Here is a 24,340-nt window from a genome sequence, read left to right on the forward strand (position 1 = left end):
GGATGCGCGCACGGCCGCCGAATTAAGTTTAAGCGGCGGCTTAAACAAAACCCAGTTAGCGCTACTCCATCACCGAGAGTAAAAGTAAGCCAAATTCAAGAGCAAAGCTCAGGCATATATCTCAAAGTGCCAGCATGTGACAAGGAAACGTTCTATGGGGGTTATGAACAATGGCTAGGGACACGAATTTCGATACGATACGATACGATACCATATCGATATTTTTACCATTCGATACCGATTCTTTTTATTCAATACTTTCCAAACGTAATTTTTTGGAATCGAGTGCCAGAACCCTGGTATCGTATCTATTCATAAATGTACATTACAAAGTTAATGTGATTAATACTATAAACTGAAAAATTTAAAAACTCTGGGAATTGGGCAAGCCTATTTGTATAAATTTTTTTGTAGTAATATTTGAAATATGTATTTAAGGTTAATTTTTCAAGTTTAAAAACGTATAAATGTGTTCTGATTTTTTATATCAGCCGAAGAAACTGACGTGACGTTACATGACGTTACGATACTTAAATTTCCATTGAAACTTTTTTTGTTAATATTGTTTTAAACTAATTTTTAGCGCAAATAAAACATGAATTTTTATTTCTAATATATTTTTATACCCGAGCGCACTTGTGCACAAGGGTAATATAACTTTGTTCACATAACGGTTGTTTGTAACAGGCAAAACGAATTGAGATATATATAGACAAATGTATACATAAATGATCAGAATGAAGAGATAAATCGATTAAGCGGTGACTGTCTGTCCATCCGTCCGTCTGTGCACGCGATAACTTGAGTAAAAATTGAGATATCTTAACGAACCTTTGTACGTGCACTTCTTTCGGGCGTAGGACGAATGGTATTGAAAATGGGCCAACTCGGACAATACCCACGCCTACCTCCGGGGAGATTACGATAACCGGGCGACAAATTTTGACTTTGCAATTGAAAAGCTGGGCTTCTCTGCTTTTCAAATATACCCACTTTTAGGGGTCGGACCTTCTAGTTTTCAAGATATTAAGTGTTGGAAGTTATTTTTTTAGATTTTTTTAAATATTAATATCTTATGAACTACATAACCGATTAAAAAAGTAATGTGTCAAAATATAATCTATCTCTCAGTTCATATCTTAAAGCCCAAAATATTAAAAAACTAAAAAAAAATCATAATTTTTTTCATAAAATGACCTTTTTTGAAAAAATTACGTGATTAATCTTAAAGAAATGTACATTACTTAGAAAGTACAAGTTATTACCTTTAATTTAGTATAAATATTTTATTATGTTAAAACAAAAAAAATGCATTTACAAGCAAGTGACAATCTTACATTTACTGTAGTTTATTCACATAACGGCAACGCAGAAAGGAGAATTCTAGTTAGTGAGGGTTATAATCCCTAAGCGCGGCCGAAGGCCGCCTACGCAAAAAAGTGTTCTCTGCAAAAGGTGTTCAGCCCCTTTTCTTTTGCAGTACAGAAAGACAATTCTACTTAGTGAGGGTTATAATCCAAGTGCGGCCAAAGGCCGCCTACGTTTTTTTTTTTAATACTCTGTATAGTACGGACTGAAGACATGATGTTGTATATCAAATGAAAGCTTGTTTTATATCGTATTGGATTATGAAATGTTTGAATATGTTTAACAAGGCAATTTTTAAATAATCATGTGATTGTTTAAAATGTTTTGTAACTTTTTTTGGTTAAATTGAATTTTTGCTAAAACTTTATAAGCTGTATATAACAGGGGTGGTACAAAGAGCCACAAAAAAAAAACAAAAACAAAAATTTTAGTTTTAAATAAAATTATTATTAGAAATTAAAAAAATAATTTATTGTTATTTTAACGTGTTAAAGATATATATTAAAGAAAATTCAAAAGATCCCTTTGGCCAAATTTTCAATATTTGATTTTACGTCAGTTAAAGAAAATTTGCAGAAACCTGCAGGTTAGACGAATAGCTGATAGAAATTTTGTTTACATTCAAAATTTAAAATGTTTGAAAACAAATCCCGAAGTCTTATCCTGACAGTTTAATGACTAAACGAATAATTACTTACATGTTACAAGTTTAATTCGTCGTATTTTATTATTTTAACTTCCAAACCATCAAATTAAATTTAGGGATTTGCGACAGTTCCAACCAACTGTTTTTGATCAGCTGTTTTCTTGTTGGCAAACATTTTTCCAGCAGAATCTATCAGCTTTCCCTCAAAATGAAATGTCATTTTGCTCTCTCATTTTCCCCTACTTTGCAAGTTTTTGCGTACGCGAAGACATAAAGCTGATACTTTTTATAACTTTCAATATCAACTAGAATTCCCTGACAGAAACCGAACTAGTTCGAAAATGACCTAACTTGTACCAAGTACAAAACTATTTATTCATGCCCTGTTTTATTTGACTTCGACAGTTTAATACGATAAAGTACACAAAATATTATAACTTTTATTTGGGTATATTGTAAACCATTAAATTGAGTACGTATTTGATTATACCAGGCCTGTTAAATAATGATTAATATTCATAATGACTATTAATTAAAGCATGTTTTTTTGATAACCGTTTAGTTGATTAAATACCGATTCATTGTTACTCTTATAAATTTTAAAAAAGAATAAACTGAAATGTGCAAAGTTAATGAATTTAATTTATTTTGATACTATATAAAATATTTAAATTTATTTTAATTTATTTTATTACTGAAGTATTAACTGATGTATTAATTTTATTTTTAACTAAAATTGTTTCCTTTGCAGATTCAATATTATTAAAAAAGATAAATATATAGTATTTATTGTTCCTGAAACCTTTTACTTTTTATAAGAAATGTATTTAAATTTATGTTCGAAAGTTGGAAATATTTATGTATTTAGTTTTGCTTTTAATTAATGGTCAAAAAAATTTACACCAATTATTGCAACATCTGAGGCTGCTAAATAACAATGTGTGATATATTAAAGAGTACTTAATCAAAAGTTTTTTATAGTATATTCATGAATTCACTTTATTTTTTGACTCCCAAAGTAGTGGTTTTGGTCGATAATTGGACTAGTATTTTTCTGTCTATTTTCAACTAGTATGATACTGGTATATTTCTGACCGAAATCTGACAATTGCCATCTCGTAGGACATCCCCATGTTAAAAATACCAGTTGGTTGCATGGAAAAAAGATAGTTGGCTGACTAGTTGGGCATGTGGTTCATACTAGTTGTGAAGTAGTTTACAACTAGTACATTTGACTACAGGGTAAGTACATAGTTATTATGACAGTCCTTCAAATCAAAAGCGCTGCTTAACAGCGCCAGTTTTAAGGAACATAACGTCATATTTCTTCATACCTTGCTTCTCTTAGCCGTATTCAGAATAAATTTAAGCATAACTTTAAGCATATTTACATTTTTGAATATTCATATTAGACGGTATTTTCTTTCAAAACTTCAATGTTACTAGCATTAATTACTTTTTAGTAAACTCTTTATTGTAACTGTAAAAAATGCGTTTCCTTCCTCAAGCCCACTATAGAGCAATTCACCATTTGCTGACATTCAAATTCACGTCAATGATATTTAAGAAAAAATATGACACATTTCACCGCAATAAAATCCACTGCAATTGTCGTAACAAAAGCCAGCATTGGCATAGATAAGCCAACCAATAATATGGGTACCAAAAACAAAACCAAAGGCAATGGAAAATATTTAAACCAGCCCCCAACAATTGCAACACAACCCCCGCCACCCAACGCTTGCCAGAAACAATTTTAAATTGCAGCGCAAATCTGACCCTGTTAGACACAACTTTGCGGCAGTAAGGTCAATTCAGCAACAACAATAACAAGTATAACGAAACGAAAATCAGAGCATATAGTAAAAAAAGAAGAAAATCCACATGCTTTATAATAAAATGTTTGGCTAACAACAATTATACATGTACTAGCATGTAAGTATATAGTAAGTTTGTGACAACAAAAACAAGCAGAGCAGTCGTACTGGCACAATAAACTGACTGGGCGTGAGAAATTTGAGTTAAATCGACAGCTGTATGCAACAACAATGCAGCTTACTGGAGTCAAAGCGACTAAGCGGTCTTGATGAATGCCAAATGGGTAAGAGAACACCAACAATAAGTAAGCGTTGAGGCCGCAAGGCACATTTTGGTTTACATACATATTTATGTACGTACATATGTTTACATTTAAATTAGTTGGTCATTAAAATCGCGCTGGGTTCTAGCCAATACTCAACGCACTCGTTTTCGGCCATTAATGGGCTTAGTAGTGTGGGAATGCATACAGCTTGCTAAATTCTACTTAGTATTACGAAATATTACAAGTTTTACAAATTCTTCGAGAATCAGGGCAACCAGTTATTCTGAGAAGAAATAAAATTTGGGACGAACCACGAATGCAACGAACATACGTGTGTACGCAATCATCAACTATACATACATACATATGTACTTTTACCAGTAGCCACCGGCAACGCTGCACCACGACGATATTTAATTGTCAACAATGTGCAAAGTTGTCACAGCCAAGACATGTCCCAAAAAAATCGTTCGGGCAAATTATGTTATGGCCAATAAAATGCTTGTATTCACTTAATTAAAAAGAGCAGCCACGATTCAATTATGCATCGAGCGGTTGGCTGGCGAGTAATTGCGGGTGATACTCATTGCAATGTCTGAATCAATAGCAGAGAAGTGCAAAAACCTCAAATGCATAACAATGATTTCGAGAGCGAGAGTGATAAAGTCCACATTAAGCACGCAAGAGACAGAGCTCAACTTTGTGCAACTTGAGCGCAGAGTGGTAAGCTGTGAAGACGGGAATGGTGAGAGCAAATGGAAAAATGGCAATGTAAATAGAAGCAAAGCAGTGAAATCGCCGGGTCTAATGGGCGGTCTAAGAATAAGGTCAATCAAGCGTGAAAATACACGTTCTGAGCTGACGTTTGCAATCGAGTAATGCGGACGTTTCTGTGGAAAAAGGGCATTAGGGTGGGAGGGTATGCGATATGTGTGTGTGCAGTGTTTGCATTGAATTTCAATAGCCAATGACCAGAAGGTAATCACAGTCGTTCAGCGAACTGATGAGCTTGTGTTTTGTGTGTTGGACGGTTGGAAGTACTTTAATAATTTTATTGGGTGTAAACTGTGTTGGTCGCCCAGTGAAACACTATTAAGGGAGCTGGTTGAAGTCTACGAGACTGTGAGTTGCTTCTTAATAGATAACCATTATGCCTAAAGCCTGAAAGAGCAATTTCGACGACTGTCTTTCAACTTACCACAGTCTTTAAAAGTCTTTCGTAAGAAAATTTTTAATTCTGGAAATTATCTTAAAACCTCTTTTGGGTCTTTCGAATGACTAATTGAAAGATTTGCTAACGAGGAGGACAGAGCGGTATTATGCTTGTCTTTTAGCAATAAGATTTCTAAAAATCAAATTCAATAAAAAAATATATATTTCTTTTCAAAACAATAACATCTAAAAATTAAAAGAAAAGAAAAGTGAAAAAGAAAGAAGGTTAAATTATAAAACTTAACAAATAGATAATATAAATTTCTAGAAATTTAAATAATTAAAAAATATATATATGAAGGTATGTATTTTATTTCTAAAACAATAAAGTTCAAAATTTAATTAAAACAGAAAAACAATATATTTAAAAAATAAGTTCCTACAAATTTAATGAAATTAAAACCTATTTTCTTTTTAAAAACTTAGTAAATAAGGAAAAATACATAAAATAAGTGCCTAGAAATTAAATTAAACTAAAAAATAAATATTTGTTTCTGTTTTCAACAATGAAAGCGAAAACTGAATTAAAAAATAATAATTAAATAATAAGAGATAAAAAATTCCGCTGCCGGAGAATCTGAATCTAGGATCTCTTGAATGGCAGGGCAGTGCTTTGCAGCCGCTACGTCGAACAGGTAAGACATCTTACCACTTTATTCGCGCCAAAAATCATTACAAGTTAAACTTAATTACTTATTAAAACCTGTTTGGCAAAGCATAATATTAACTGAGCACTGACATAGGTCCATGCCATGGACTGAACCCAAAGTAATACCTGTTGGCAAGAGTTAAACTTCGCTGAATCTCCGGGCTTACATTATTAGTAATACCAATGCTGGATCCAAAGGGTCCTAAGTACACAAATCCTAAAAAGCGATGCCTTTTCAGTGTTGTCAGCAGGTATTTTGCTTCGTCATCGTTCAACCCTGGATCAAACTCTTCTTCAAAAGGTGTACCGAGCCAGACCAAAGATGTAATTGACCCTGAAAAGACTTCCAATTTGGTTATTGCTGAAGGTTGTGCTGAACGTTACGCTTATCGTATCTGAGTTAGCCAAAAAGAAGTTGAAAAATGTAAACAATTGCTAAGAAAACGAATCACTGTGGCAATTAATTTAGTTTAGGGTACTTCAGTGCAAATCGATTTTTTTTTTGCATACTTAAAAGCAACTCAATAAGCTCTCTTTTGATTGTGCTTATTCTCTTTTACCACTTTGTACTTTGTGGAACGTAAATTTATCTTGGCCAAATAAAACACCTGTGCTCGGCGCTAATCACGTTTTCGCTCTTGCTCTAACCCGCTTCCGCTCTGCAAACCTTCAACACATAAGCATTTGGGTTTCTCACAGCTCACTATTTATGTATGGATGTACATACCAGTGTTGCCAAACATGGGCTTTTCCTACCAAAACTGGTAGGTTTGGTAAGCTAGATTCGATTTTGGTAGGTTCCACGACAATAATAATAGTTATTTGCGAAAAATATAAAATATTTATGTATATATAAACATTTTAGATTGTTTACACGAATATATCACCGGTGCCTTGGTATAACGGAGACCGTAAGAATGTAAATATACATACCTGATTCGTAAGGACAATATTGCTAATATACAATATGTACATCCAAGTTATATACTTTATGTGTCTACAACTTAGTTTCAATCGAACTCAACTAGAGACTACATATGTATGACTGGGTGCTGAAAAAGGCTTGTCAATAAACTCACTGAAGTCCACCGTTGTCCATCTGACAGAGACTTCATGGTAAGACTTGGGGAACATCACCAAAACTAGCCTATTGGTCTTTCAATATGGTAGTGAGACCCGTTGTCACACATGTGGCACTAGCCTGATGGCCAAAAGCTGGGCAAGTAAAGGAAGGTGCCACCTTGAGCAAGCTGCACCCACTGGTCCGTGTGGCCATCACAGGAGATATGGGCACCTGATCAATGGATGCCCTTTATATCATTACAGGCATTGCTCCTCTGTCTATTCTGTTTGAAAAATAGGCATGCTGGAGCGGCCTACGACTGTCCAATATGATCAGAAAACAAAATGAAAAGTCTTAGAGTCTTTTAAAACGGTATCAAGCTTGTGGACAGCTGTAAAACTCTCTTGAACCACTTGGATTGTTTGTTGTATGTGATCTACATTTTTAATAAACTTGGCGTTGGCTAGACAATTTAAAAACTTAAAAAATTTTTGGTAGGTTTTGGTTGGTCTTGGTAGGTCTTGGTGGGGAAAAAAAATGTTTCGTGGCAACACTGGTACATACATAATTTAGTGAAACTTCAATAAGCCACCAAAGAAACGCTCGTTCGTTGCTGCGCTTCGTTGCTTGTGTCAGTTGGTTGAATTGTTGGTAACAGCAGTTGCCTATGTGTTTGTACGTTTACGACTATTTGCTAAGTTTGTTGGTAGTTTCATGCACATGTTTTAAGCCAAAACTCAACGGTTGACTTGGTTACTCATACTCGTTAACGCTTTTCGTTTGCATATATATGTGTGTGTGTGAGCGCCATTGCTGACGTTGTTTTCACTGTGTTTTGGTCTCGGAATTTTGCCATTTCAGTTAATATCGAACACTTGCGCTGACAGTTAGTGCTGGCGGAAAAAATTTTTTCGAAAAATTATAGTGTTGGAAACAGCAACAAAACACAAATCATAATAACAAAGAAAAAGTTGTAAATAAAAGCAAAACAAAAAGAAACGATCGTTAACAACAATTTTGACACCGTCGTAAGTTCTTAACTGGTCCGTGATATATTTTCGTAAAGGCATCGGACGCTGAAGTGAAGGCTTTATATAAAGGGCTTTAGTAAAGTGGATCGCGCGCGTTATACATACATATATACATACATTTTTCAAGTAACTGTGTGTGGGTGTGCAAACCGTGAAGACGTGCAGTGTAGGTGTGAAGTGTTGTTTCTCTGGGCAAAAAGGTGAAAATCAGCAATCACATCAATACATTTTTTTGTTAGCAATTTCAGTGAAAAGCGATCAGAGTGCATGTCAGAGCAGAATCAACGATTTTTTTTTTTCGTGTAGTGACTGTTGATGGAAGCGCGCTACAACTTTTTTGTCTACGATTTTGTTTTGTCAATAAATGTTGTCGTTGAAATAGTAACAGTAAAACAGAACATCCGTGAGTGACACGTACTATGAATGTACATATAAACATACATGTTTATGAATGTATGTAAGGACATACATATGTATGTACATAGGTATATCTAGTTATGTTTATATGCACATAAATGCAAGTGACACTAATAGTGCACAAGGTACGAAGCAATTTACATAGCTCAAATTTAAAATGGTGATTGCTGTAAAAAGTTTATGGGAAACATTTTAGAAAATTTTATAAGCGGGCGAAAAAGGAAATAGAGCAATGTAACCAAAGAGATACTGATATTAGATAATGTAATGTGAGATAATAACAAACAATTTCAAATGCGTATCTTCAAAAAATTCGATAAACAATAGTTATTTTTTCATCGATAATTTTTCAAACAAAAATTAAGAGGTAAAATTTGACTTACATTTTTTCGGTAAAAAATATCAGTTACCATTTAGGTACTTTAATTTTTTTCATAAATATAAAAAAATAATTTTTTCTTTGAAAAGTAACAGTTAATATTTCACTTTTGTTTTTTTTTCCTTAAAACATAGCAGTAATCATTTTTAATCAAAAATAGCATTTAAAATTTGACTTATATTTACTGCTATATTAAAGTCTAATTTTTCGAATCAAATTTTCGAAAATATATTTTATTTTGGATCCCTTCCTGGAAAATAAATACAAAAATTTAATAAATAATTATTTAAACTTTTATTATGGAGTAAGACTAATTTTTTCGTGGAGGTGCGAGCTATCACTTGGTAGGAACTGCTTTTAATGCTAAATCAGCGAAATATCCGAATGATGTATTAAAGCTTTTAATAGGTGTTGGTAGATACTTCTCATCATAAGGAGATCACGTAAAACTGCGTATACCGGACACCAAAAAATGGAGCAGAAGCTCAGTCTAGCACTTAGCGCAGATGCGAGGCCCGGTTGTTTGTTATTTAGATCATATGACCGGAATAGAGCCCTCCAAGAACAATTTCTGTGAAAACTTTCGGAATGTAGAAGAGCAAGCAATGATGATACAACACCTATTTCGTCACAGCCCGCTTGTCATCAGACGTGTAGCTTTCATTAGTGAGGGGAAAATATCATTTCAAAGAGATATACTTAACACTTTCTGCGCTGGGGTCTAATAAGATTGGGTCGGTTGGCTTAGTAGTAACGTTGTCGGAATATTGGCACATTCCTGGGCCAGTGAAATGTATAGGGTGATTCAATAAAATCACAAATGTTCGCAATAGAGCCATAGTTTCAAGCGTTGTGTGGCAAGTGGTACCGTCCTGTCGAAATCACATATATTCCAAGTCCATGTTCCATAATTCCGGTCATAAAAAGTTTTTTTACCATATCGCGATAACGTCCATTCACCCTGACAGTGTTACCGACATTATTTTCGAAGAAGTACTGTTCGATCACTCCCGCTAAAATTAGTTTGGAACTGCGACACGGAAGGTTTTTCGGTTGATACGCTAACTGGTGTTTACCTCATTAAAGACGGCCAGTTTTGTTTTGACATATACTATTGGAAGAGAGAAGGTTTTATCCTGCTTTCTTCGTTAGTGCCACCTCATTGCGCCTCTTTTTACTCCAATTATTCCTATGGCCGGAAACCTATATGAGCGAAAACTCTGCTGACTCTGTCTGAGAATTTAACATGCGCAAGTTATAATCTTGTCTAGTTTAGATTTTGATTTAATTTTGGTTGTCTATCTAACAAACTTTACGTCTCCTCATTCCTTACTACTTCCGTTTGGAAGGTGCTGGCAAGGATAGCTACTCGCAGCGAGGAGCAACCCAGCCTAAGCAATAGTCCAACTCTGACCGCCCAGATCGCTTTAATTTCTCCAGCTCCACCCTAATCACGCCTAGTATGGAACTTCACTTGAAGTTAATCCATTTAGCTTCAGTTTCCTTCAGCTGGATGCTCAGTGTCTGATTAAAGTTGTCTGATGAGTATCCATTGGCACATACAACGAGCTGCGTGAGTCGTACCACCGGTTTACCGACTTTTGTCTTCCAGCTCAAACTTGTGTCGAATACTACATACGTCCAAATACTCTTTCGGGAGATATTGTGAAAGTTCTTCCGTTGAAGTAAGATAGTCTAACGTAAAAAAAGCGTTGAACGATTTCGCTTATTTTGGAGGGAAAGCGTTGAAGCAGTGATACCAGTGTATCATCTTCATATGCAATTTACCTCACGCCTTAAGATCTAGAATCTAAGATTTATTATGCACTGTACTATGTGAATTTTCTGAGGCTAGTCCTTATATGGCAAGAGATCCCAAGCCTACGACAGTGCCATTAAAGGCTATCTCTGGAACATATACTAACCTCGCAGCAAGGCTATTGGAATTTTTAAGGTTTAAGAGGGAAAATATTTGGGACAAAACATTTGAATTTGGGTAAAATACAAGTTTGGAGGAAAATTTAAAAATTTCTGGCTTCAGATTCTTTCCAAATTTTTTACTTTAAGAAGAAAGAATTAAATACTTTTTTTAAAGTTATTATTTTAAGGGATTTTTAAGTTTTAGAGTTGAAAATATTTGGGACAAAAAAATTTATATATTAACTTGGCGCAAGCCAAACATTAAAAAAAAATTAATTTAGGTAAAAAACAAATTTGGAGAAATATTTTTAAATTTAAGGCTTAAGCTTAGAAGGAAAAAATTTTTAAATTTGGAAATAAAAATTAAATACCTTGGAATTTCTGGTTTGTAAGGGACAAAAATATTTATTTTGGGTAAAAAAAAAATTGGGGAGTAATTTTAAAAGTTCAAGCCTCAGATTTTTTCGAAATTTTGCCTATTTTAAAAGGGAAAACTTTTGAAATTAGCGAAGAAAAAGTTATATACAATTCTTGAGTTTTAAGAAGGAAATATTTGGCACAAAAAGGTTTTATTTTGGGTAAAAGTCAAATCTGGAGAAAAATTTTTAAATTTCAGGCTTCAGATTTTTTCGAAATATCGCCCAGTTTAAAGGGAGAGATTTTGATATTTAGGAAGAAAAAAATTTTTTTTTAATTTTCGAAAAGAAAACCACATACTAAAATTAAAAATTAAAATTAAAGTATTAACCATTTGTGACTATTAAACACCGATTTTTTTATTAAAAAAAAAATATTTCGCTCGCCAATGTTCCGTACTGTTACGGCATTTAATTAACTTTTTTGTTGTTGTGGCTCAATTCGCAGACTAGCAAATAGCTGAAAGCAAAAACAAAAACTAAAAAAAAAACTGCACAGAAGTAGGAGCAACCAAGAGCTTAGCACATGCCTGCCACAACAAAAGTGGGAACAGCAACAACTACATAAAATTGCAATGGCAAAACAAAATGCTAGGCAAAATACATAGTAGAAACTAAAATAAACTCTAATGTAACTAAAATAAACGTTCACAATAAAAAATAGCGATTATATTAAAAACGAAAAATTTTACAAAAACAAAAAACGGAATTAACGTAACGCAGCAGCGCACACAAGAAAAGTCAACAGCGCGTGAAGAACATTACGGTGCGGTGGGTGGGGTACAAGCGAGGGCGGAAGATGCGCTAGCGCTTACGGTAGTAGTTGAAAAAAAATATGTGCACATACAAGCTTATGTATGTACATAAGTTTATAGCTGATAGCCGACATGCCGGAATAAAGATAGTGACAGATAAGACAGTAGAACTAGAGAGTTGTGCGGCTTTTAATGGAACTTTGCGGAGATTTAAAAAAAATAAAAATGTTTCCAAGAAATTTCTAAATTATGCAAAAATTTAGTAAGCTAACAGTATAGCGTTTGAAAAAAAATAAAATAAATATTCGTAGATTCGTAGGCATTTCCAAAACGCCCCCAAGTGTGCAAGCTTTTTGTGCGTGTGGATTCGGAATGAATGAATTTATGAATGTGTGGAAATATGTACGTAAATATGTTTGTGCTTGTATATATATGTGTGCATTTTTGTACTCATGGCATGCGCGTATGTATTTTATGTGCTCTACTAACTTCGCATTGCATTCACACCTATATATTTTTTTACGCAAACATACCGACAACCACATACTAACCACTGTATAAAAGAAAAATGTTATAAAAGTCTAACAAATGCAACCCTGACGCGAGAAAGACAGGAAAAGCAGTGGTCCCTTAACTCACTCGAGTATGCAATATTTCCCTCTGGTGCAACTTATTCACCCATAACAGTCATCTATGTTAAAAACAAACTTTACAATCACCGAAGAATGAAAAACGACACCAAAACTTGTAGCCTACCTTCATTTTGATAAATTAAAAACCTTAGCAAATGCATATTGCTGCAAGCAACCAACATTTTTTGTTTGTTTGTTTGCTTTATGAAAAAGTGACATCAAAAAGGTGGACACATTTACCTGCCTCAAAGTACATACAGCCATACACCCCGTTAATGGTGAAGTAAAAGCCGCTTAACGTCTTAACGTGCGCTGACCTTCAGCAACCGCAGCAAAACTTCGTACAGCAAACGAAGGAAAGAAAATTCAAAAAATAAGAAAAATTATTTGTATTGCAACTGCAACAGCACCGCTACATTCGATTGGGAGGCAATGGCTAAAGAGGCGTATCATTATTACCAAGTGGAACTAAATGCTGTTGGCCAACAACAACATCGTTTGCAAAACATTATGAATTTTGTTGAAAAAAGGGGGAAACCCCCAAAAACAAAGCTTGATTAGCATTGACTGCCTGTCATACAGTTTCCGTGTGACCTTAGTTGGCCTCCGATGTGGCAAATGAGAAATGAGTGCGCGTTGCAGTGAGGAAAGCAATCACTTCAGCTTTAGCTGTAAGAGATATATATATATATATAGGAGGAGTGGAAAAAGTATTGGTGTTACATTATCAAATATCAGAAATCTTAAACCTTTACTAGTTTCGTAAATTTGACATATGTACGTAAGAAACAAACATTCTATGGGTTGGCCCGATTTGTCAGATTACTCAAAATTCTTGACAGACATTTCATACCCAAAGCGCAGAATTTCTGCTAAAACTCAGTAAATATAAAATCTGCATTGAATTTGCTTTCCTTATCGGACACTGCTTAGGAAATATTGGTGCAGAAAGCTTAGCTATTCCTTGAAATAACTTTTGAGGAATTTGTCTGGCTGAAAAGGAGACCATTAAACATCTTCTCAGCCACTTAAATGCTTTTGATGGAACCCGAATATTTGGAAAACACTTTTTTGAAGAACTTTAAGACACTTCCTTGAAGAATACTGAATTCTATGAGAATGCGAAATCGGTAACAATTCATCCAGGAAAATAGGGGAACAGTCAAATATTTAAATATTAAAGGACAACGAAAAACCTACGCAGCAACACAAAGAGCCCGGTACGTACATAACTGTAGTTTGGTGAGACGACCACTTAACGGGATCTAGGCAGTCCAAACCTTAGCTTTGATTTTGGTAAATCAACACATCTCTTTTTGAATTCTCATACCTTACGACATATATGTGTGTAAATATCTTCAAAGGAAGCCGCCATTGCTTCATTCTCTTCAAATTTCAAAGGTCAAAGTCATTGGTTCGTCCGTTGGGTTTTGGATCGTCTCGTCACCATTTTCTGAAAGCGACTTCGAAGGTCCTAGAGCTATGTTAGCTAAAATTAGGCTATTCTAAGATCAGTTTACAGATATCTTTATTTTGATGGTACGGCTTGATTCGTCCGATAAGTTAAGAAGGTGATGTGTGTAGTTTGGAACGAATTTCCTTCATAACTTGTCTAGTTTAATTTGGAAAATGGCATGCACTCAAGATGGCCGCAACGCCGCAAGAGCTTTGTCTCCAAACATAAGTAGATAAGATATGATGGAACTTTGTTCGAAATAACATCAGTATGATATATTATTCTTGGTCACTCTTGTGTGATCTCGAGTATAAATAATCCTAAGACAAGAAAACACATCATGTTTATCAGCATAGTCTGGCCTGACATTCAATGCTGCAATACTTACGAAAGAGAAAGAAAGAAAGAAAAGGGTCGACACAGATAGTCTTTATTTGATTAATAGACTATATTTTCTATATATAAAAGTCCAGACGGTATAAGTAGGGAAAATATGCTGATATATTTTTAAAGGATCGACCAAGTTACAGATCATGCTATTCTAAGCCTGAATATTCTTTAGGCTTAGTCGTCCGGTTCTGAGCAATATAACCTATTAGCATAATATTAGAGTATTTATTTTTATATATAATCTAACGGGGTCAACTAAAGGATTCAAAATTTTCCTTTTTTCAACGTGTCTACTGGGATTGGTTTTTAAGCAGGAGTTTTGGGAGATCTTTCAATGGAAAATATAAAAAATGCTATCGGGGAAACTTTGATCTAAATTAAAATTTCCAGTCTGGAACCTGTTAGCAAACTACACATTTCTGCATTAACACTAAAGACCTCAAGAAAACCGAAAAATTCATATAAAATTACCCCTAAGAAATGGCAAAGAAGTTTTCTTCTATCTTAAATCAGTTGGCAGCTCTCAAGAAAAAATGCTCGTATATTTATTTCTTCAAGAAAATTTACAACAAAGGCAAAGTGTTTTTTAAAGCAACAGAAATAATGAAAAATATTTCTTATGATTTTTCTTGAGAGCTGGATTCTGAGCTTAATAAACAAAACTGTAGTATGTAAATATGTATACCGCTTACATTAACACTTATTGGTGAAGGGTACCTCTTCTTCTTTTGCTCTTCCAAATGTATATATGTCATCAATTTTATGATAAAATAGTGCCATACCGCCGCAAATTGTGTATAAACTAAATAACCAAAAACATTTATTTATAACAAAATAAACATTCTATCATTCAAGGGATGAACATGCATTTTAAAAAATATAGTATTGAACGAAAACTAAGTTAAAACTTTACGTCTAACTCGACAATGCTTCAAACCCATCACTTAATAAATAAATAATCATTACTAAACAATAATCAACAATAAAATAAAATTCCTTGTGTGAACGTCATATCAAAGTGGTGTGAAGAAATCTACGTGTACAAAATGCTCGCTTGGGTTGATTAGTTATGCATAAACCTTGGCTAAATCGTAGATCCTTATATGCTGAACGCGATCGTGATGATCCAACAATGCATCATCACCATACCGATTTGCTATCCTTCTCCACCTCGCCAGCTAAAAAGCAAAATAATCCAACATCGTTGATGTCGTCGTCGTCACCGTCATCGTCTATGTCAATGTCGTCGGTGTCGTCGTCGTCGTCTGCGTCGCCATTATCAACGAACATTTTTCATAATTCTACCATTGGTTCAATTAATTTAGAGGACTACGTAACCGCAATGGAGGCACGTTCCAAGGCATTAGATCGTCAACAATCGGAAGTTGATGTTTGGGCACAATTACAACAAAAGGAATCGGATATATTATTAGCAGCAGAATTGGGTAAAGCATTGCTGGAGAAAAACGAAGAATTAGTGAAGCAGCAAGAGAAACTCATCGAGGATTATTCAACGAAAATTGAGGTAAGTGAAAAAGAGATTGTTATTAGATACATATTGGTTTGAAAATTTAAATAATTTTATTACATACATATGTATGTGGGTAAAGTATATTGGTGGAGAATGACTGTTTTTGTGTGAGCAACCTTATATTTATTTATGTACGTACATAGGTATGTGTTATATTCTAACATTGAAAAGTGAAGTCATTGACTATTAACTTCCTTAGTTTGTTCAACTCTTCCGAAATAGATAAACAAATAAAATATATATTATTTACATAGTAGTCGTATTAGTCTGCTGGTAAATAGTCCAATTCAATTTGCCCGCAAACTAATGAAAAGTAATATAGCAAGTTGAGCTAACCTCTGACGAGGCCACTATGTTAATTACTCCCACTGCGTGGGGGTGAAATTGGCTAAACAATGACTAGTTATTTACGCAGGAAAAATTTCGATGTTCTTGACACACCTTGAACTTAACAACGAAATACTTATCAGACATCAAACGAATAGCCAAATAGACAATTTTGTACTATGAAGGTGAGAAAAGAGGCATGACAGGCAGGGAATTAGGAGGTTTTGTTGTGAAACACGCTGCCTTTGATTACACTCGCATCTAGCCTTAACCGCGAAAAAAGCGTAAGCGACATTTTTTCAAAATTTTCATTTTTATACGGAATTACAGCAGAATGTTCTAGGAGCAGTGCTGCGGGAAAAAAAATTAAAAACAAGTGAGAAAGTCTAAGTTCGGGCGGAGCCGAACATTAAATACCCGGCGCAAGTATTAAATATGTTTTTTCACCTTTCCGAAACCTTCCGCTAGATGGTAAGCCGGGGTGTATCAATTTTGAGTAAATTAGCGTCCTTCAATTTCGAAATATTGAAGTTTCAAGCATTTCTGAAATTTACCGTTATATGAGAAGCGGCCGTTATTTTAGTCCTATTTCAATAATTTTCAACGTTTTGCTTATATGTGGCAAGCACAATAACCACACCGAGTTTGGTACAAATTGGTAGAATGGTTACCGATATACATATATGTGATCATAAGTGGGCGGTGCCATGCCCATTTTCCAAAATTTTACTATAAACGTATTTCTTGGTAAGGAATTGTTGCAAGTATCAATTTTGAATAAATTAGCTTCAATATTTACTGATTTATCGAAGATTTTGTATTTCGCTAAATTACCGTTATATGGGATGTGGGCGTGGTTATTGTCCGATTTTAAAAAGTTTCGGCGATTTTTTATGCTGTACCAGGGCCAACAACTGTGCCAAGTTTGGAAGAAATTGGTGCAGCGGTTACCAAGATATACACATGTAACCATAAGTGGGCGTGGCTACGCCCATTTTCCAAAAATTTATAATATTCTTATTTTTCGTCGAAAAATTATTGTAAATATCAATTTTGAGCGAATAATCTCCAGTAGTTACTAAAATATCGCAGTTTTCGTATTTCTGAAAATTACCGTTATATGGGAAGTAGGCGTGGTTATTGAGCGATTTTAAAAATTTTCGGCCATTTAGTATGTTGTGCGAAGGCCAACAACTGTGCCAAGTTTGGAAGAAATTGGTGCAGCGGTTACCAAGATATACACATATAACCATAAGTGGGCGTGGCTACGCCCATTTTCCAAAAATTTATAATATTCTTATTTTTCGTCTAAAACTTATTATAAATATCAATTTTGAGTGAATTATCTTTAGTAGTTACTAAAATATCGCAGTTTTCGTATTTCTGGAAATTACCGTTATATGGGAAGTGGGCGTGGTTAAGGTCCGATTTCGCCCATTTTCAATACCAACCTACCTTGGATTAAGGGAAACCTACATACCAAATTTCGTTAAGATATCTCAATTTTTGCTCGAGTTATCGTGTACACGGACAGACGGACAGACGGACAGACGGACAGACGGACGGACGGACGGACAGACAGACATGGCTTAATCGATTTCTTTTTTCATCCTGATCATTTATGTATACATTTGTCTATATCTATCTCGATTCGTTTTGGCTGTTACAAACAACCGTTATGTGAACAAAATTAATATACCCTTGCGCTCGGGTATAAAAAAATGTCGTTACGTTATTTTTGTGTTTAAGGGCTCGATATGTATTCTACAAGGAATTCATATAAAGTGAAGTTAAATTTATGTCCAGCATGGAAAAATACCGAAAAATTCTGTTAAACCCTGAAAATTTCTAGAAAAGGTTACCACATTCCTGAAAGTACGAAAAGTTTGGAAAAAATTGCTAAACAAAATTCCAAAAAATCCTGAAATAATCCGATGGTAACCAAAAGGTCTCGAATAAAGCCGAGTAAAGCACGAAAGTTTCCGAAAAGTACTCAAAAATGTTTCTTAGCCTCGAACTGTCCCAAAAAAAATTTAAAAATGTTTCCAAAATTCCGAGAATAGGCCAACAAAACACGAAAGACTCCTTAAGATCCCAAATAAACCCCGAAAGCTTCCGAGAAATACCAAAAAAAAAATCGCAAACAAAGTACAAAAATTTGCAAAAAGTGAAACAGAATCTAAAAGCACGAAAAGTCGTGGAAAATACCGAAACAGCACCCAAAAATGTTAAAAAAGTACTCCTGAAAAATCCCGAAATCTCGAAAAATCTAAAATGACCCGAATAAAGCACGAAAGGGTACGAAAAAATCCCAAAAGTCTCAAATAAACGCCGAATTATTCGAAACTTCCCAAAAAAATATGTAAATTCCCGACTATGTTCGAAAATGTCTCACAAATTCCGAAATACTTAAGAAAACACGTATAAGTATTTCGAAAAGTTACCGAAAATTTATATGTTTTGAAAACATGCCATGGTTTTCGAAAGTAGCAAAAGAAGTTTTAATAAGTCCCAAATTTTCGAAAAATCTAGAAGATAACAGAGCAAAATATTAAAAGTCACAAACAATTTTTGAGGTCACAAATAACCTCGAAAAATTTCGAAGAATTCCCAAAAAAATGCGAAAATTATGATGAAAAATTCCCAAAAAAAAATCCAAAATACCAAAAGACTCCAAAAACTTGAGAAAATTCCTGAAAATCAATAAAAAAAGACGCTATTAACAAATATAAAATCAAGAAAAATCACTGAAGGCCCTAAAGAAACCCCGAAAGGTTTCGAGATGATATGGAAAAATTTCAATAATGCTCAATTGAAATGCAAAAAGTCAACGCAAATTCCGAAAGTTCCTGAAGCCTGCCCAATAAGTTTGAAAATGCCAAAACCCATTTATCAGCCTTCATGTTCACATTACTTGTACATTATATAGCGCTGTCAGATTACAGCTGTTAAATAGTGGCCAGAGTTAAGTAAACGCTATCCTGCCGTAAACCAACAATTTTTCACATCAAAAGTCCTTTAATCGAGTTAAAGAAAACCACAATAACATCATAACTTTTTATATGCCACAATCAGAAAAAAAACTCTATAAAACCACGAAAGTAAAAACTAAAATGAAAAGAAAAGCGTAATTCGACAGTTAAGTGCACGCACAAGCATGTGAATAACTACGTGTGCATAATGACTATAAAATCTAGCAAAAGTTCAAGGACAAACCACACGAACGACATGACCGATTGCCGAGTGGCGTAAACCACTTGCCACCTAGCTGACTTAATTCTTTACTTACAAATACAAATAAATTTTATAGAATACATATACTTATATGTAGATATGTATGTATATGATGTATACGCGGCATACATCACTTCCACTAACTATTTATTTATGTACATAAATATGTACGTATATTCCTTCAAACGCATACCAGTGTGCCTATCTTTAGTGCCTCATGGTGGCTCGTGGATAGTTTGTGGTTGGGTGCAGTTAAATTTTTGATGAGTTTCTTTTTTTTTTTTTTTGTGGCGCTACTTGGGTGTGTACGTGAATGGCTTTCTCATGTTTCGACTGTATATTTACAAGCCAGCCAATGACTGTCTGTCCGTGGGGGATCCACTGATAATACGCCCCTTGGCTCGTGTCGCAGTGAATGCGCGGTCGAAGTGCCACTGAAGTGATAACAATTTCAAAACAAACGTCTGTAAATTATTATTCATTAGACTGCGAATATAGTAAATGTAGCCTACTGTCATTAATGCCCACCTAAAATTGTTGTTTCAAAATTTATGAACTACTTGAAGAGGGGATTTTCTCAATTATCTCTGAGATTTTTACGTTGAACTTATCTGCAACATACAAGTAAGTTTTAAGCAAAAAATGCAACCGACTTCAATGCGACAATACAAATTTAAATAAATAAGGCTCGGAACTAAACCAAATTAGTAGATATGACACCACCCAAAAAAATTGTCAAAAACGGCGACGTGGTCCAAAAAGTTAACCGGTAACATACAAAAAAATAAAAAATAAAAAATTATTTCTTCTTTTTTGAAGTCGGTTAAAAATAATTACACTCCAAAGCCTAATATTTCTTTCTGTAAAGCGAATCTCGGCCAAATTCTTTCATAGTTTCATTCGCTACTTTTTCCATTGGCATTGAACTTCTAATGACGGTAACGCTAAGCTATAACCCTGCTGCATACGTCAAGCAAATAAATATTTATGGTTACAAATACATACATTCATATATCTTGTAATGTTTTTAAGTTGCTGCCTGTATTGTTCGAAATTCTCCAGGAAAATTTTGAAATTCGCAAACTTTTTCAGAAAATATAAAAAATTTTTTAGGCTATGTTTTGACCAGAAAGGATTCACTACAATAAAATGTATTTGAATGTGAAAGATTTTTTTACCTTTCTTGCCGTTTTTGTATATTTTTATTCAAGGAAAAAATTCAGAAATTCTGTTTTTTAAATATTTCTTTGATTTGAGATTTGAGAAATAAAAATTTATTTTAATAAATATGTTTTTTATACAATTTCTTAGTATACTTTTTTCAATTTTTTTGAAAAATTTTGTAATTTTTTCTCTTCTTCATTTAAATAAAATGTATCCAAATTTTTGATTGCTCAAATTAAAATATTTAATTCTTTTTAGAAAAATTCCATTGATTTTTTTGTTGTTTTTTTTTGCAATTTCGGCATAATTTTTCTCTTGTCTTCTTATCCGTTTTCCTTTTTTTCAAATATCCACACCATTATTGCAGCTTAAATTCGAAACTAAAAAATTCATATATCTAAAAAAATACCACGAAAATTTCAGGATCTTTTAAGACCATATGGAGGTTTTGCATAAAAATATTTAGCCAAGAGTTTTCAAACGTTTTTTATTTTACCATTTTTTTAATGAAAAATTTTGTAACACTTTACTTTCCGAATTTTTGTTTATATTTTTTTATTTTATAGCCCCAAATATAGTTTTTAAAACGAGACTAGAACTATCCTTGTAACTATAATTGATTTTGAGTTATTCAAAAGGAAACGTGGAAATTGTAAAAATTAGAATTTTGCCTAACTGGAAAAATATATATATTTTTTTTTCATTTGGTAAAACTTGGTTATATGATAAAAGAAAAGTTCTGACCAAAATTCATCCAAATAAGAAATGGTCAGTTCCAACCATTGGTCGATTTGACGTGGATTGACGCATGTATAATATAATAATAACTTTTTTACTACAGGTATCACAATCGTGAATTCTGCCAATAATTTACTCACTACTGCATAGCCTTTTTCTGAGCGATTCCCAGTGGGAAAATGTAATGTATAGTACTTAGTCGAAAAAAATAATCACTAAAACAACCATTTCACATTCGGAAATACATTTTTTCCCCAGGGCGATGTCCTACGAAAAGTGGGGCATTCAATTTTGCATTACCTAGTATCGAGAAATTAATGTGTTTTAATATGAAATTTTTGAATACATTAGAATGCTGGTACCATATTTGGCAGTAATATTATCGAGAACTCATAAGAAATGTGTTATATTATTTATCACGCATTACTACTTTTCCGACTGGGTTGCTTTGTATAATCGTCTCTTAGAAAATGAAACACGTAAAAACCATTTTTGTTCCAAGTAAATAAACAACCATAGCGACAGGTAAACAAATTCAAAAACAAGAAGAAAAACACATTTGAATGCAAAGTAACTGAATATAATGGTGATAAAATCGATGAGAGTGCGCGATTGATAGAGCAGAGATAGTTTTCCAAATGACGCCTGCGTGGGAAGCATGAAAACACAAATGTTGGTAATTTTTTATCTTTAATAAAATGCGCTGCAAATGCAAAAATCGATAACAATTATTTATTGACAATGACGTGTGGTTCTATTATTTTACTTTTATGCATATGCATGTACATTATTTTCGTTATGCCATGCGCACGCTCAGGTGATTGAATTCTTTATTAGTTATGAGAACAGACAAGTTTAAGTATTATTTTAAGAAATAATCGATTGTTGGCTTAGTATTAAAAAATTGACATGTAACTTGCTTCTAAATAAAAATATATGAAGAGTCACAACTGAGTGTCGAAAAATTTTAAGAGTCGTATTATTCCTTACTTTTTTTTGAAGTGAAACTTCTTAATCGAGTTCGGAGATGGTTGCGTTAAATATTTAACACCAAGCCATAAACTCTGTATCGTTCATTCGATTTTTAAAAATGAGGTGTCACATGAAAGGCCTTGTCCTTCGGGTGTACACCATAGCCTTAGTTCCATGAAAGGAGTTGCCACATGTTAGAAAATCGAATTCAAAATTTCTCTGCCGCAGAGGGTTGCGTAAAATATTTAACATCAAGTCATAAAATCTGTATCGTTCGTACGATTTTCAAAAATGAGGTGTCACATGAAAGGGCTTGACCTGCAGATGTGCAGTATGGTTTTAGTCTTTTAAAGGGTTGCCATATATACGAAAATCAAATTCAAATTATTTATTAAGTTAAACGAATTATCCCAATATGGGTATCAAAAGAAATGGTTTTGAATAAGTTGTATTTTCTAGCTAAATGTAGGAGGGTTGCCACCTGTTTCAAAAGTAAAATTTAGTTAAATTATACAAAAGTCTTACGCTTAAAATACTATACAGTACAGAAAGAGCTTACAGAAACACAATTAAAATATGTTTGAGGTGCCTGAAGAGGGTGGCCACCTGTTTAAAAAGTTAAACTCAAATTATTGAAGCAAATCTTATTATTATAGCTCCGTTATGTTTGCGATAAATATTTAACGCCACGGTACAGGTAGCATATGACGGGTATAGAAAACGAATAGCTGCGTTAAACGCCAATTGGGCGGGAAAGGACAATGCAAAGACAAGAATATAATCAAAAACAAATATAAAGATAAGATGAAGATGAAGATGAAGATGAAGATGAAGATGAAGATGAAGATGAAGATGAAGATGAAGAATTTCCTCTATTAAGTTTCACTTCTTCCGCGCATAGGGACTACACGCACTGAGTTTTTTGTTTTTAAGGAGTACATTATAAAATAAATATAAATATGACAGATTCGCAGAAATTGCGAACTAGTAAAAATGTCTTTTGGTGCCGCTTTCTCAATTAGATTTCTTAATGTATCTACGCTTTAAATATAAATTTCGTTCTCAAAATGTTTGTTTAAAGGGCAGAAAAATTTTAAAATCAACTTGAGAAAATGGCCGTTAAGCTTTTTGAAGATTTTATTTCGATTATTGTTACATCGTTTCCATGTGCAGAGGTTTTTTAAGCTTGCTATGTATATATTTTGTAAACTTATTTAATTGTATGTTTCCAGAGTAAAAATTATTTTTGGCCCACCGTTGGTTTACATACATCACTGATGGGCACTGTCTTGCCCGAAGGGCAAAGCTCTTTTAAGCTTCCTATACATTTTTTTATAGGCGTGTGTAGAGTAAAAGATCTCTCTGCTCATCGCTGGTTTACATGGGCGCACACAGGGCCGTCACTGGATTGGGGTTTCACAAGTTTTCGTGTCTATCGAGCGAAAACAAGTTGTACTTGCTTTAAAGCACTGATGGGCACTGTCTTTCCCGCGGGCAAAGCTCTTTTAAGCTTCCTTTACATTTTGTATAGGCGCGCGCCGAGTAAAAGCTCTCTCTGTTCATCGCTGCTTTAAAGCAAGGCTTTGCCATAGAGAGCTTTTGCTACATCTGTAGTCGTTTATATATGCGTAGATCAGAGAGAGAGAGCTTTGACTTTGTGTTTGCAATTATTTTTACAGTTTCTTAATATGATTGATAATTTTTCAAATAAATAGTGCATTGAAAGTTCATACCAATAAGTCAAAGATTAATTGGTCCATAGCTTTTGGTAGGTGTTACAATGCTTTTCAAAGCTGTTCATGCATACCTGTTTAGAAAAGGAACAGCCGTTTGACCTAAGATTGAGATTGAGATTGAGATTGAGATTGAGATTGAGATTAAGATTGAGATTGAGATTTAGATTGAGATTAAATTTAATATTAAATTCAAAACCTAGATTACGATTATGACAAAGAAC

The 24,340-nt window shown here is 33.8% G+C and overlaps 1 protein-coding gene across 1 annotated transcript; it reads left to right on the forward strand.

Moving 5' to 3' along the window:
• Positions 1-7,907: 7,907 nt before the first annotated feature.
• LOC118740128 (bicaudal D-related protein homolog) lies at positions 7,908-21,529 on the forward strand. The gene is made up of 3 exons (XM_036471622.1): positions 7,908-8,049; positions 15,273-15,942; positions 21,515-21,529. Exons 2-3 carry the CDS (start codon positions 15,487-15,489, stop codon positions 21,527-21,529), a joined length of 471 nt encoding a protein of 156 aa, XP_036327515.1. The 5' UTR covers positions 7,908-8,049; positions 15,273-15,486.
• Positions 21,530-24,340: the final 2,811 nt, after the last annotated feature.

Source organism: Rhagoletis pomonella, unplaced genomic scaffold (genome assembly GCF_013731165.1).
Source record: "Rhagoletis pomonella isolate Grant_MI unplaced genomic scaffold, Rhpom_1.0 Rhpom_scaffold_00005, whole genome shotgun sequence".
NCBI lineage: Eukaryota > Metazoa > Arthropoda > Insecta > Diptera > Tephritidae > Rhagoletis > Rhagoletis pomonella.